General features: G+C 49.4%; 1 protein-coding gene across 1 annotated transcript in view; it reads left to right on the forward strand.

Moving 5' to 3' along the window:
* plg (plasminogen) overlaps positions 1-15,693 on the forward strand; it is a 283,880-nt gene that overhangs the window by 90,659 nt on the left and 177,528 nt on the right. The window contains exon 13 of the mRNA XM_070891008.1: positions 1,850-2,049. Coding sequence (XP_070747109.1) covers positions 1,850-2,049 — 200 coding nt within the window. The remainder of the gene's footprint in view (positions 1-1,849; positions 2,050-15,693) is intronic.

Below are 15,693 nucleotides of genomic sequence, written 5' to 3' on the forward strand. Positions count from 1 at the left end.
ATAGGATAGTCTCGTGGCCAATGCCCAGTACAAAAAAGTCTCTGAGTATTTCCTCCAGGTAGCCATCAAACTCACATTGTCCTGCAAGTCGCCTTAGCTCGGCGACGTAGCTCGCTACTTCCTGACCTTCAGATCGCTGGCACATGTCGAACCGATACCTTGCCATCAGCACGCTCTCCCTCGGGTTAAGATGCTCCCGAACCAATGTACACAGCTCCTCATACGACTTATCTGTAGGTTTCACCAGAGCCAGAAGATTCTTCATGAGGCTGTAGGTCGGTGCCCCGCAGACCGTGAGGAGGACCGCTCTCCTTTTTGCAGCGCTTCCTTCTCTGTCCAGCTCGTTGGCTACAAAGCACTGGTCTAGCTGTTTGACATAGGCTTCCCAGTCCTCACCCTCCGAGAACTTCTCCAGGATGCCCACAGTTTGCTGCATCTTTGTGTTGGATTCGTTTACTCGTCGCCAGTTATTGTGTTCCTAACACAGATGAGACTGCACACAGGGAGGTTAAAGTAACAATTTTGTTCTACAATTGCTATCCACCTAAATGCAAAGTGCTCCATTGTGGAAAAAATTCCCATTCTATTTGAGTAGGTTGAGCCTCTACTCATTGGAATTCAGAAGAATGACAGGTGATTTTATCAAAATGTATTAGATTATGAGGGGGCTTGACAAGGTGGATGCAGAGAGGATGTTTCCACTGATGGAGGAGACTAGAACTAGAGGGCATGATCTTAGAATAAGGCGCCGCCCATTTAAAACTGAGATGATTAAAAATTTCTTCTCTGTGGAATTCGCTGCCTCAGAGAGCTGTGGAAGCTGGAACATTGAATGAATTTAAGACAGAAATAGACAGTTTCCTTAAACGATAAGGGAATAAAGGGTTATGGAGAACGGGCCGGGAAGTGGACCTGAGTCCATGATCGGATCAGCCATGATCGTATTAAATGGCGGAGCAGGCTCGAGGAGCCGTATGGCCCACTCCTGCTCCTGCTCTTATTTCTTATGTTCTTATTTCATTACGGATAAGTGATATATGCAAGACCTTACTAGATCTGGTAATTATGCCTCAAAATCAACCATCTTAAGGAAAGGCAACACCTTCAAAATGATGCCGAGGGAAGTACTGAACCTTTCAAGAAAAACACCATACAAAGATTGACTTTTTTTTATTTGTTCTGGGATGTGGGTGCCAATGGCAAGCCCGGCATTTATTGCCCATCCCTAATTGCCCTTGAGAAGGTGGTGGTGAGCCGTCTTCTTGAACCGCTGCAGTCCGTGTGGTGAAGGTGCTCCCACAGTGCTGTTAGGGAGGGAGTTCCATAATTTTGACCCAGTGACAATGAAGGAACGGCGATATATTTCCAAGTCAGGATGGTGTGTGACTTGGAGGGGAACTTGCAGGTGATGGTGTTCCCATGTGCCTGCTGCCCTTGTCCTTCTGGGTGGTAGAGGTCACGGGTTTGGGAGATGCTGCCGAAGAAGCCTTGGTGAGTTGATGCTGTGCAGTTAGAGTTTATCAGTGCGGCCAAGCTTCCACAACTGCCTTTAGTAGCTGTTAGCCTGTGTGTTGCCAGGACAACTTCATCCCCCGCGTGGAGTGAATCGAGTTGGCTGAAGATTGGCTTCTATGATGGTGGGGACCTCAGGAGGAGGCCGAGATGGATCATCCACTCGGCACTTCTGGCCGAAGATGATTGCAAACGCTTCAGCCTTGTCTTTTACACTGGCATGCTGGGCTCCGTGCTGAAAGGTTTCCCTCCAGGACGAGGCAAGGAATGAAATTGGATTCTGCAGAAATCTAGCCATGAGGAATTATTGATTCTTTGTTTAATTTTCAATCTACAGGGGACTGGTCAACAATTTATGTCGAAATCCTGATCACGATAGGGCACCTTGGTGCTACACAACTGATCCCGCTGTCCGATGGCAATACTGCAGGATTGCAAAGTGTTCCACCACAGAAATTCAAGTCCCCGTTGTCCGTCCTACTGATCAGACGCCAACAGAAGACAGTGAGGCATCGCAAGCAACTAATGATGAATCAGGTAGATAGACGTAACCTCATTGGGACGTAATACATCCAGTCATCAAAAAAGCATCCTCATTGTATTCTTTCTCCTTAGGCAGTACCCCAGAGTCGAGGATGACTTGCTTCCACACTAACATGAGTTCTAAGGTGACTGATGAGACCAATGCGGGCTCTACAGTCTCTGTCACAGGTGGGGCAGACGGTGGTTGGAGGGACGGGTGGATGGGGTGTATGATTTGTCGTACGCTCCTTCCGCTGTTTGTGCTTGTATTACATTGTCTTACAACAAACTGTGAAATAATGCAGCATTTCTTCAAAAGAAAACAAATATGGACAATTTTTAAAGTGACCTACAGACCTGCTTAAATAATTAGTTACATCAGTTCTGCATTTATAAAATGGTTGAGAATTAAATTATAAATTAAAGAATGGCTTCAATTTTAAGGCACGATTCGATCGACGAGTATAACAGTTAGAGCTTACAATCAAGACTGTAAAATATCATATGTGTAGCTAAAATTGAATCTATTTCAGGTCTAACACACTCAAATAAGTAAATGCCACATAAACTAACATTGCAGATGTCACACTAGTAGACAAAAGGAGATATAGGCAGCAAGCACTAATATCTTATTGGAATTAAACCATCGGTAAGTGACCATGGTCATTGCTTTACTTTCAGGTCCACTCCAGGTAGTCTCTGGGGTTTGGCATCAACAGGCACACCCATAAGTGGACCTGCCTCCTTTATGTTCTGGAGTTTGCCCAAACCGCCCAATATCTAGTTATATAATCGCATAGCCCGGGTACATAACAAAGAGAGCCCCTTGTTATATAAAGTGGATATTAAGATCCTCATGCACATCCTCGTGTGTAGTTCTCCAATCATCCAAAAAGGTGGATTAATTAACCATATCGAGAGAGGAGGTCAAATTTGATTAGTTAAGCTGATTTATTTTGCAGTCAGCCAGTGAATGTGCAACACCATAATCGTCACAACAAATGTCACTTCCCTTTAACTTAATTTCAGCCCTTCCAGGTAACAAAGAAAATGATAAAACATGCTGCACTGTCTGTTAATTAAATTCAGTCCTTAGCTGTCTCCCTCTGCAAAGCCTATCATTGGCTTTCAACATGTGTCTTGTCCTCCTGCTGTCACAAGGACAGTAAGATTAAAGCATCAGGGCCAGACTGCAATGCACGAGAAGAGTGTATGTGATCAATTCCAACAGGTCGCGTGCGTACTTCCTGCATCAATTCCACCATGTTTACAAGGGTACCCTGGAATAATAAAATAATACTGGTGCTTGTGGAAACAGACATACTTGACTCATATCCTAGTTAGTATGTCTGAACTCTTTTTATCATAAGAACTTAAGACGATAAGAACATAAGAAATAGGAACAGGAGTTGGCCATATAGTCCCTCGAGCCTGCTCCGCCATTCAATAAGATCATGGCTGACCTGATCATAGACTCAGCTCCACTTCCCCGCCCGCTCCCCATAACCCCTTATCCCCCTTATCATTCAAGAAACCTTCTATTTCCGTCTTAAATTTATTCAATGTCCCAGCTTCCACAGCTCTCTGAGGCAGCAAATTCTACAGCTTTACAACCCTCTGAGAGAAGAAATTTCTCCTCATCTCTGTTTTAAATGGGCGGCCCCTTATTCTAAGATTATGCCCCCTAGTTCTAGTCTCCCCTATCAGTGGAAACATCCTCTCTGCATCCACCTTGTCAAGCTCCCTCATAATCTTATATGTTTCGATAAGATCACCTCTCATTCTTCTGAATTCCAATGAGTAGAGGCCCAACCTTCTCAACCTTTCCTCATAAGTCAACCCCTTCATCCCCGGAATCAACTTAGTGAACCTTCTCTGAACTGCCTCCAAAGCAAGTAAATTCTTTTTTAAATATGGAAACCAAAACTGCACGCAGTATTCCAGGTGTGGCCTCACCAATACATTATCTAGCTGTAGCAAGACTTCCCTGTTTTGTACTCCATCCCCCTTTGCAATAAAGGCCAAGATATCATTGGCCTTCCTGATCATTTGCTATACCTGCATACCATCCTTTTGTGTTTCATGCAGAAGTACCCCCAGGTCCCGCTGTATTGCGGCACTTTGCAATCTTTCTCCATTTAAATAATAACTTGCTCTTTGATTTTTTTCTGCCAAAGTGCATGACCTCACACTGTCCAACATTATACTCCATCTGCCAAATTTTTTCCCACTCATTTAGCCTGTCTATGTCCTTTTGCAGATTTTGTATATCCTCCTCGCACATTGCTTTTCCTCCCATCTTTGTATCATCAGCAAACTTGGCTACGTTACACTCAGTCCCTTCTTCCAAGTCGTTAATATAGATTGTAAATAGTTGTGGTCCCAGTGCTGATCCCTGTGGCACCCCACTAGTTACTGGTTTCCAATCAGAGAATGAACCATTTATCCTGACTCTCTGTTCTCTGTTAGTTAACCAATCCTCTATCCATGCTAATATATTACCCCCAACCCCATGAACTTTTATCTTGTGCAGTACCTTTTATGTGGCACCTTGTCAAATGCCTTCTGGAAGTCCAAATACACCACATCCACAGGTTCCCCTTTATCCACCCTATTTGTTACACCCTCAAAGAACTCCAGCAAATTTGTCAAACATGACGTCCCCTTCATAAATGCATGCTGACTCTGCCTGACCGAATTTTGCTTTTCCAAATGTCCTGCTACTGCTTCTTATGGATTAATTGTCTATTCCTGCCTTTTAGGTTCCCTCACACTGTGCTCCATTCCCAACTTAAAGGGCAGGCTCCTGACCTGCCCCTAGGCCTCTGCCATTGACCCTTGTGAGATGCCTGTCACGACTGATCAAAACTGGCCCTTTGTGACTTATGCTCTGATTTCCGCTTACCTCCCTGTGACACGATTCGGACTCGGAGGTCAATCCTCTGGGGGGGGGGGGCGCTAATGGGGCGGAGGAGACTTCTGACCCCCCCCACCCTCCCACTCCACCACCTTTCCTGGATTGTCAACACTTGGCACGGCGCCAGCGTGGTGGCCCAAAACGTGGTCCGGGCCACCAGCGTGCAGCTCGGCTCTCAGTTTTGGCCCGGTCCCACGCTGCCCGCGGAGGCCTAGCGGAAGTCATCAGAGGCAGGGCGGAGTGCACAGCGGCCCTCCCCTTTAAGCAAAGGACTGGGGCGGGGCATCGAAGCACGTCAGCGCCGCACGGAACATCGGCGCAGAGCTTGGCTCACCGCCCCAGGACCACCCCGGGAGTTGCCCGTAAAATGTGCGGCAAGCCCAATTCAGTGGCGGGGGGTGGGGCACCGGCTCCAGCTGCTTACTCCCCCCCCCCCCACTGCCCGATTGAGGTACGGGGCATTTTCGCAACCCTCCCCACCCCCGCCATATGTGCAAACTGGAAGCCCACTATTCCACACTGCCCTGATTTATACCCTCCGAAATCAATATAGGCATTGGCCGGATGCTGCGGGCAGCGTAGCGGGTCGGGAACCCGATATTCTGAGCAGCAGGTTGCTCAGAACGACTTTAATTCAATGGCCCCAATTGAAAGACTCGTGCGCGTTTCCCGGCCCTATTAAATGGAGCGGGTCTGATGACGTCATCGGTAACTCGTTTCCAACGCCATTTTTAAAGCAGCCTTGCGCTCAACTCATTTGAAGGTTGCTGGAGGAGGGTGGGCCCTGACATAAAAAGGCCTGAGAACTGTTATAAAGCGGAGAACCAGTTAACACCAAACAACAAAGAACCAACCTTAACCTTAAAACAAAGAGTCCAAGGATTGGTACCTCGGAACGTATTCCAAACAGGAGCGTGGGGTATTCAAGCCTGACGATCGGTTCCTGCTGCCTCTCAATGGCGGAAGGCCACTCCAGGTCAGGACAGGAGAGAGACTGCAGCCTCTAGACCCAGCACCACCCTCTTTATTACATCAAATCTTTTGCAGGATCCAACGTGATATTTGTGGAGGGGCGAGCAGCTTTGAACCCATGCGTAGAGATGCAGTAAGCAGTTTTAGTTTTGTTTTGGATAGCCAGAGGTCGAGCGCTCCACCATGTCTTTCAGACTCATCCCTGCATACCTTGGTGGAGGCAGTCAGAGCACGCAGGGAGGTCCTCTTCCCTGCTGATAGGCGAAGGAGACCTCCACAATAGACCCAAAGAACCGGTCTGGATATTGCTGAGGAGGTCAGGGGCAGGGATGTGGTGAGGAGGACCTGGATCCAGTGCAGGAAAAACTTCAAAGATCTCATGAGATCAGTAAAGGTGGGTGCAACGCCACACTCACCCTCATCCTGCTGTGCTCTCATCACATCCCCATCACTCTGCCTTCCCAAGCCTACTCCTGCACATCATTCCTCACACCAACATACCTTGCACCTCCACCCATCCCTCTTTTTCTATTTACATACTCACATCCCCAAAGGACTGACCACCCCTCACACTCACCCTCATCGGAATGCAATCATAGCAAGTAACACCTCAGAAGGAAGCCAGATGGCATCGGCACCCTACTCCCTCAGAGTCACCCTCTGCCGATGTAGCCCATCCATTCCTTACACCCATTCCATCACTCTCACTCAAACATCTCTTCTTTGCCTCCTTGCAGGAGGAGAGAGCCCACAACAGGGAGAGGGAGAGAACCGGAGGTGGCCCTTCAGTTATTGCACATCTCACAGCAGCAGAGGGGCCAGCTCTGGAAATTTCATGAGCTCGAGAGAGAAATGGGTGGGAGATGGAGAGAAAAGCACATCCCAGCAATCGGGTGACAGAATTACATCTCATAAAGCCGCAGAGTGAGTGATTTCAGAAACCAGTGAAACATCATCATGTGCATAATGGCAACGTTATGCAATCTTATAACATATCTAACTCATCTCTTTACTCTCCCACAGGTCCATCAATGCCCCTCTCCCCCCCCCCCCCCGCCCCCACCCCCCCACTATCCAGCCGGAGGAGGAAGACAACTCCTCAGAGGAGCCTCCAGCCTCTGAAGGTGCACCGTCAGCAGATCCAAGCGCACTCAGCACCAGCACAGGGAGGCACTCCTTGGTGGGTCCTGTGTGAGATCATCATAGGCAGTCCCTCGGAGTCGAGGTGACTGAGGCGTCCAATGCGGGACCTACAGTCTCTGTCACAGATAGGGCAGACGGTGATTGAAGGAATGGGTAGGTGGGGAGCCTGGGTTACCACACGCTCTTTCCACTGTCGAGGCTTGGCTTCAGCTTGGCTCTCGGCGAAGAGACTTGAGGTGTTCAGCGCCTTCCCGCATGCGAGATAGAGTAGAGTTGTCATCTGGTGTCTCACGATTCACAAGTGAGCAAGAGAAGATGGTGTTGACAGGGACAGCAGTGGCGATTCCTTGCTGGAGGGGGCAAGACGCTCTAAGCTCTGCTGAGCTGCACACAGACACTGAGCCTCAGGGGCCATCGATAAAGAGGATGATCCTGGATGCACAGCAACAAGTGAATGAGACTCTGGCATCTTTTGCAGCCACGAGGTCCACGATGAGCACCACCATATTGCAAGTGATGGCGACTGTTATATATATGGACTTGTATTTACTCCGTACAGCCACCAGACGGCTCATCTCCTGGAGTCCCAAGGGATCCCATAATCCTTTGGGAGCACAGGGATTTAAGGAGGCTTCACAGGTTGGAGAGGAACTCTGGGACCTGCAATGAAAGACTAAGGTCACACTTTACTTTGAGCTCACAGTGTTCAGTCTGACTCTTTCTCCATACACAACAACTGGCGGCGAGATACAGATAGCGAACCCAAAGATGCAGAGAACGGTGGGCATCCTGGAGAAATTCTGAGGGAGATGATTGGGAAACTTTTGTGGAGTGACTTGATCAATACTTTGTGGCCAACGAGCTAGATGGGGAAGAGAGCGTTGCCAAATGGAGGGCGATCCTCCTCACCATCTGTGGGGCACCAACGTATGGCCTCATGAAGAATCTGCTCACTCTAGCGAAACCCACGGAGAAATCGTACAACGATTTGTGCACACTGGTCCGAGAGCATTTGAACCTGAAGGAAAGCGTTCTGATGGCGAGGTACTGGTTCTACACCTACAAAAGGTCTGAAGGCCAGGAAGTGGTGAGTTATGTCGCCAAGCTAAGACACCTTGCAGGACATTGTGAATTTGAAGGACATTTGGAGCACATGCTCAGAGACTTTTTCATACTTGGCATTGGCCACGAAACCATACTTCGCAAACTTTTGACTGTAGAGACCCCAACCTTGAGTAAGGCCATAGCGATAGCCCAGGCATTCATTGCCACCAGTGACAATACGAAGCAAATCTCTCAAGACATAAGTGCTGCTACAAGTACTGTGAACAAAGTGATGTTGTTTTCGAATCGTAACGTACAGGGCAGGTCACACATACCTGCAGCTACACGTCCGCAGATGACTCAGAGTCCACCATCAAGGGTGATGAATGCAAGGCCATTAACACCTTGTTTACGCTGTGGGGGTGATCATCGTTTCCATTCATGCCAATTCGAAGGATACGTTTGCAAGGGCTATGGAACAATGGGACACCTCCAACGAGTGTACAGGCGAACTGCAAAGCCTGTTAAACCTGCAAACCACCATGTTGCAGAGGAGGACAGATCCATGGAGGATCACGATAAACCAGAGCCTCAGATAGAGGAGGCAGAGGTACATGGGGTGTACACATTCACCATGAATTGTCCCCCGGTAATGCTGAATGTTGAACTAAATGGACTCCCGCTGTCAATGGAGCTGGACATGGGCACGAGCCAGTCCACCATGGGCAAAAAGACTTCCGAAAGGTTGTGGTGCAACGAGGCCTCAAGGAGTCTTAACTCCAGTTTGCATGAAACTAAGAATTTACACTAAAGAATTGATTCCTATAATTGGCAGTGCTTTCGTAAAGGTCTCCTACAATGGAGCAGTGCACAAGCTACCACTCTGGGTGGCGCCGGGCGATAGTCCCACGCTGCTCGGCAGGAGCTGGCTGGGAAAGATACGCTGGAACTGGGACGACGTCTGAGTGCCATCGCCCACTGATGACCCTTCGTGTGCCCAGGTCTTAAACAAATTTCCTTCGCTGTTCGAACCAGGCATCGGGAAATTCCAAGGAGCAAAAGTGCAGATCCACCTAATTCCGGGGGCGCGACCCATCCATCACAAGGCGAGAGCAGTACCGTACATGATGAGAGAAAGGGTAGAGATCGAGCTAGACCGGCTGCAACATGAGGGCATTATTTCACCGATCGAGTTCAGCGAGTGGGCCAGTCCTATTGTCCCAGTCCTCAAGGGAGACAGCACCGTCAGAATCTGTGGCGATTACAAAGTAACTATCAATCGTTTCTCCCTGCAGGACCAATATCCTCTACCAAAAGCCAACGACCTCATTGCAACGCTGGCGGGAGGAAAGACGTTTACAAAGTTGGATCTGACTTCAGCCTACATGATGCAGGAACTGGAGGATTCATCGAAGGCCTTTTTGTTTATAACAGGTGCCCGTTTGGAATCCGATCAGCGGCGGCGATATTCCAGAGAAACATGGAAAGTTTATTGAAGTCGGTCCCGCACACTGTGGTCTTCCAGGATGACATCTTGGTCACAGGTCGGAACACAGTCGAGCACCTGCAGAACCTGGAGGAGATTTTCAGTCGACTCAACCGCGTGGGGCTCAGGTTAAAACGCTCGAAGTGCGTTTTCCTGGCGCCTGAAGTGGAGTTCTTGGGAAGGAGGATTGCGGCGGATGGCATCAAGCCCACTAACGCCGAAGACAGAGGCAATCGAGAATGCACCGGGGCCACAGAACGTGATGGAGCTGCGGTCGTTTCTGGGACTCTTGAACTGCTTTGGTAACTTCTTACCGGGTCTCATCACCTTGCTAGAACCACTACATGTCTTACTATGAAAAGGGGGTGAATGGTTTGGGGCAAAAGCCAAGAAAATGCCTTTGTAAAGCGAGAAAATTGTTATGCTCAAACAAATTGCTTGTGTTGTATGATCCATGTAGGCGTTTGGTACTAGCATGTGATGCATCGTCATATGGCGTCGGGTGTGTATTGCAACAAGCTAATGATTTCGGGAAACTGCAACCGGTTGCTTATGCATCCAGGAGTCTGTCTAAGGCTGAGAGAGCCTACAGCATGATTGAAAAAGAAGCGTTAGCATGTGTCTATGGGGTAAAGAAAATGCATCAATAACTGTTTGGGCTAAAATTCGAATTGGAAACTGACCATAAGCCACTTATATCCCTGTTTTCGGAGAGTAAAGGGATAAATACCAACGCATCGGCCCGCATCCAGAGATGGGCGCTCACGTTGTCTGCATACAACTACGCCATCGCCACAGGCCAGGCACAGAAAACTGCACCGATGCTCTCAGTAGGCTGCCATTGCCCACCACGGGGGTGGAAATGGCGCAGCCCGCAGATCTAGCCATGGTTATGGAAGCATTTGAGAGTGAGCAATCACCCATCACTGCCCGGCAGATCAAAACCTGGACAAGCCAGGACCCCTTATTATCACCAGTCAAAAGCTGTGTGCTTCACGGGAGCTGGTCCAGTGTCCCAGTGGAAATGCAGGAAGAGATAAAGCCGTTCCAGCGGCGCAAAGATGAAATGTCTATACAGGCAGACTGCCTTCTGTGGGGCAATCGAGTAGTGGTTCCCAAGAAGTGCAGAGACACCTTCATCAATGACCTCCACAGTAACCACCCAGGCATTGTAATGATGAAAGCGATAGCCAGATCCCACGTGTCGTGGCCCGATATCGATGCAGACTTAGAGTCCTGCGTTCACAGATGTAATACATGCTTGCAGTTAAGCAATGCACCCAGGGAGGAGCCGCTAAGTTTATGGTCTTGGCCCTCCAAACTGTGGTCTAGGGTACACGTCGACTATGCAGGCCCGTTCTTGGGTAAAATGTTCCTTGTGGTTGTAGACGTGTACTCCAAGTGGATTGAATGTGAGATAATGTCGGCAAGCACATCTGCTGCCACTACTGAAAGCCTGCGGGCCATGCTTGACACTCACGGCTTACCCGATGTCCTGGTGAGCGACAACGGGCCATGTTTTACCAGTGCTGAATTCAAAGAATTCATGACCCATAACAGGATCAAATATGTCACATCTGCCCCGTTTAAATCAGCGTCCAATGGTCAGGCAGAGACAGCAGTGCAAACCATCAAGCAAGGCTTGAAGAAGGTAACTGAAGGCTTACTGCAGACTCACCTATCCCAATTCCTGCTTAGCTACCACACGAGACCCCACTCACTCACTGGGATCCCACCTGCTGAACTGCTCATGAAGAGAGCACTTAAGACAAGGCTCTCGTTAGTTCACCCTGATCTACATGAACAGGTAGAGAGCAGGCAGCCTCAACAAAGTACATACCATGATAGCGCAAATGTGTCACGCGAGATTGAAGTCAATGATCCTGTATTTGTATTAAATTATGGACAACGTCCCAAGTGGCTTCCTGGCACTGTCGTGGCCAAAGAGGGGAGCAGGGTGTTTCGGGTCAAACTTTCAAATGGACTCATTCAACCAGAAACAATTGGACCAAATCAAACTCAGATTCACGGACTATCCTGAGCAACCCACCTTGGACCCTACCTTTTTTGATCCCCCAACGTACACACCAGTGGCAATCGGCACCACGGTTGACCACGAAGCAGGACCCATCATCCTCAGCAGCCCTGCGGGGCCCAACACACCAGGCAGCCCAGCAAGGCCAGCTGCACAGCAGCCCAGCGAGGCCCCTACAATTGATTCAACAACACCAGCCTTCACACTGAGACGATCAACCAGGGCAAGAAGGGCCCCAGATCGACTGACATTGTAAATAGTTACACCATTGACTTTGGCGGGGAGTGTTGTTATATATGTGGACTTGTATTTACTCTGCACAGCCACCAGAGGGCTCATCCCTTGGAGACCCAAGGGATCCCATAATCCCTTCGGAGCACAGGTATTTAAGGAGGCTTCACAGGTTGGAGAGGCACTCTGGGACCTGCAATAAAAGACTAAGGTCACACTTTACTTTGAGCTGACAGTGTTCAGTCTGACTCTTTCTCCACACGCAACAGTGATGATGTGCTGTTCCATGGAAAGGATGGCCACCTGCAAGGAACAGCAAATGCACCTGTCACACGAGAACATGCTAGCTGTGGACAACAGATGGCAGGCACTCATAGACCTCATCTCGAGGAGGGATGTAGACGTAGACATTGCTAGCAGGGAAGTGTGGGTGGCCCATGAGAGGGATGAAGGTGAGGGAGGACATAGAAGTGGGGTTCCTCTCATAGCACTCCCACTTCTCCCCTGTTGCCTCCCTCTCAGTCAGAGCCCCACATGCTTCCTCGGATCGTGATGGCCGAGTCTGTTCCTGCACAGTGGCAGGAGAGGCAGACGTTTACGGGGCCATTAGAGGCTCCAAAACCCAGAGGACGTCTGTCAAAAGTGTCTTAACGAGTCACAGCGGGGAAGTGCCTGCCTCTACCTCTGCTGAAGCCACAGGGGTTGCACCTTGTAGAAGCACTCGGAAAAGAAAAATGACACAAAGTAGATGCAGACGAGTATGCACATGGATGTATGAAAAAATGTTAGTGTTAAGTTTGTTATTTTGATGACACACACAAATGTTTCTCTTTGCACCACTTTCGGGTCTTGTCCATTTTTGCCTCAAACCTTGGAAGTGGCTTTGTCACTTGGAGTGAATGGTGACACATTACTCAACTTGGAGCATTGGGGCTTTGGGTGAGAGGAGTGGCTTGGTCATTGTAGGGATGCATTATGGTGTTGTTGGGGAAGGGGAATGGTACAGCATGTGGCAGCCATGTGGCTGCATTGGAGCACATTAAGTAAATCTGTCCATGATGAGGCTACCCTGGCCTCCTGGGCAGCAATATACACCGCTGCTGGTGCCATCTCCACCTCAGGCTCTTCCTCCTCATCTTCCACCTGTTCCTGCTCCTCTGAAGAGGCTGTGCACTGTGCCTTGCTCCTCCTGCAGCTCCAATCCTCACTGCTGCACTATGTTGTGCAGTACGGAGCAGACGACGATGATTCTGGAGACCCTGGCTGGTGCATACTGAAGGGCTCCTCCAGATCTGTCAAGGCATCTGAAATGCATCTTCAGCATGCCGATTGTTTGCTCTATGACACATCTGGTGGAGATGTGGCTCTCATTATTTCTTTCCATGACCTCAATACTTGGCCTCCTCAGGAGTGTCATGAACCACGTCTTCAGTGGATAGTCCTTGTCTCCAAGCAGCCAGCCGGTAAGTTTGTTTGGAGGTGTAAAGAGCTGAGGGAGGGTGGACTGGTGCAGAATGAAAGAGTCATGACAGCTGCCAGGGAATCTGGTGCACATAATCATCTTTTTATGGTTGCAGACGAGCTGCAACATTGAGGGAGTGAAAGCCCTTGCGGTTCACAAACATGCCTGGATGATGGGGTGCCTTCGTGGCCACATGTGTGCAGTCGATGATGCCCTGCACCTGTGGGAAGTCAGCCAGAGCCACAAAACCGAGCACCCGCTCAGTAACATTGGCCTCATCAGTGACAAATTCGTATAATTGGCTGACTTGTGAAACATGGCATCGGTCACCTGGGTGATGCATCTGCTGGTGGCCGACTGCGAGATTTCACAATTGTCTGCTGCATATTCCTGGAAGGAGCCTGAGGCGAAGAAGTTGAAGGCGGTGGTGACTTTGACAGCCACTGGTAAGAAGTGTCCACCAGGACCTCGAGGTAGCAGGTCTTGTTCCAGCAAGCTGCAAATGTCTGTGATGACCCGGCGCGATAGCCCGATCCTCCTGATGCACTGCTCCTCAGTCTTGTTGAGGAAGCTCATCCTCTGCCTGTATACCCTATGTTGGGGATATCGCCTCCAGAGCCCTGTGGTGCCCCCCTCTGATGTGGAGCATCAGGTCGATGAGAAGAAGGCTGCTGTTGTGATTGCTACTGCTGCTGTGAATGGTGTTGTTGGTGGTGGGTGTCATGTATTCAACTATTATTGTAAGCCATGTATAAGCTGACCTAAGTTGTACACCTTGAGAACATTGACCACAAGGGGTGCACTTGTGGGAGACAATCCTAACCTGCACTTTCAGGTATAAAAGGGGAAGCTCCACCCACCTTCAGGTCTTGGTAATAAAGGTAACTGGTCACAGAGTGACCTTCTCTCAAGTATGGGCCTCGTGTGCATTTATACTGTATAGTAAGGACATATTGTTGGCGACGAGAAACTGGGATTTAAACCACGCGAGCATGGCCACTAGCAGCACAGAAGAGAGGTACTGTGTTGGTGATGATTGGGACGACTTTATTGCGAGACTACAGCAAAGTTTTGTCACTAAGGAATGGTTGGGACAGGATTCGGCCGACAAACGCAGGGCTCATCTCCTGACGGTTTGTGGATCCAGAACGTACTCCCTGATGAAGGACCTTCTAGCGCCAGAGAAGCCGGCGGACAAGACGTTCAAAGAGCTCAGTAAGTTGATCGGGGAACACCTTAAACCGGCGAGCAGCATGCACATGGCAAGACACCGGTTTTACACGCACCGGCATCGAGAAGGGCAAAGCGTTCCAGACTTCGTGGCAGACCTTCGGCGACTGGCGAGCCTATGTAAGTTCCAAGATGCATGCAGAGCGGAGATTCTGCGAGACTTTTTTATTGAGGGCATCGGGCACGCTGGGGTTTTCAGGAAACTGATTGAGACCAAAGACTTGATCTTGGAAGCGGCAGCTCTGATAGCCCAGACATTTATCTCAGGGGAGGAAAAGACCAGAATGATGTATGACAAAACATCTTGGCTCAAATGTGGCAAACGACCAGGGAGTCAACATTGTTAACGCGGCACACAGTTCTCTAGGCAGACAAGGGCAATCGGACATGCCCCAGCATGTAGTCGAACCCAGAGGGGGATTTCAACAGAGACAATGGCCAGCTGAACGGCGATTCATGCCATCGCAATGGACAATGCGGCCAGTAATGGGGCTATCAACACCTGTTAATGGTGCGCTTAAGGGCAGTTACAGAGACAGTCAGAGATGACCGACTGGTAATGGACCTTTTGTTTCCAACAACAGGGCCTCCAGCTCATGCTGGAGGTATGGAGGCAAACACACAGCCAGAGCTTGCAGGTATCAGCAATATACCTGCAGAAACTGCAATGTCAGCGGTCACTTGGGGCGTATGTGCAGGAAGCCTGCAACCAGGTTGATGTACGAGGAGGATAGGCCCGATGTAAGCCCTACGAGGCCAAATGAATACTGGGGGAAATCGCTGGAAGCTGAAGTTCAGCGAGTTCATGTGGAGCACATATACAGACGTCACCGATAATGATGAAAGTGATCCTCAATGGCATCCCAGTATTAATGGAGCTAGACACGGGGGCCAGCCAGTCCCTGATGAGTATCAAACAGTTCAAAAGGTTGTGGGTGTCCAAGGCCAGGAGGCCAAAATTATTGCCGATTGACGCACAGCCACGGACATATACAAAGGAGATCATTCCAGTGCGAGGCAGCACCACGGTAGCCGTGACCCACAAAGATTCGGAGAACAGGTTGCCACTCTGGATTGTCCCGGGGGATGGTCCCGCATTACTGGGGAGGAGTTGGCTTGCTGTCATGAACTGGAAATGG

The sequence above is a fragment of the Pristiophorus japonicus genome, chromosome 9 (assembly GCF_044704955.1).
Source record: "Pristiophorus japonicus isolate sPriJap1 chromosome 9, sPriJap1.hap1, whole genome shotgun sequence".
Lineage (NCBI taxonomy): Eukaryota > Metazoa > Chordata > Chondrichthyes > Pristiophoridae > Pristiophorus > Pristiophorus japonicus.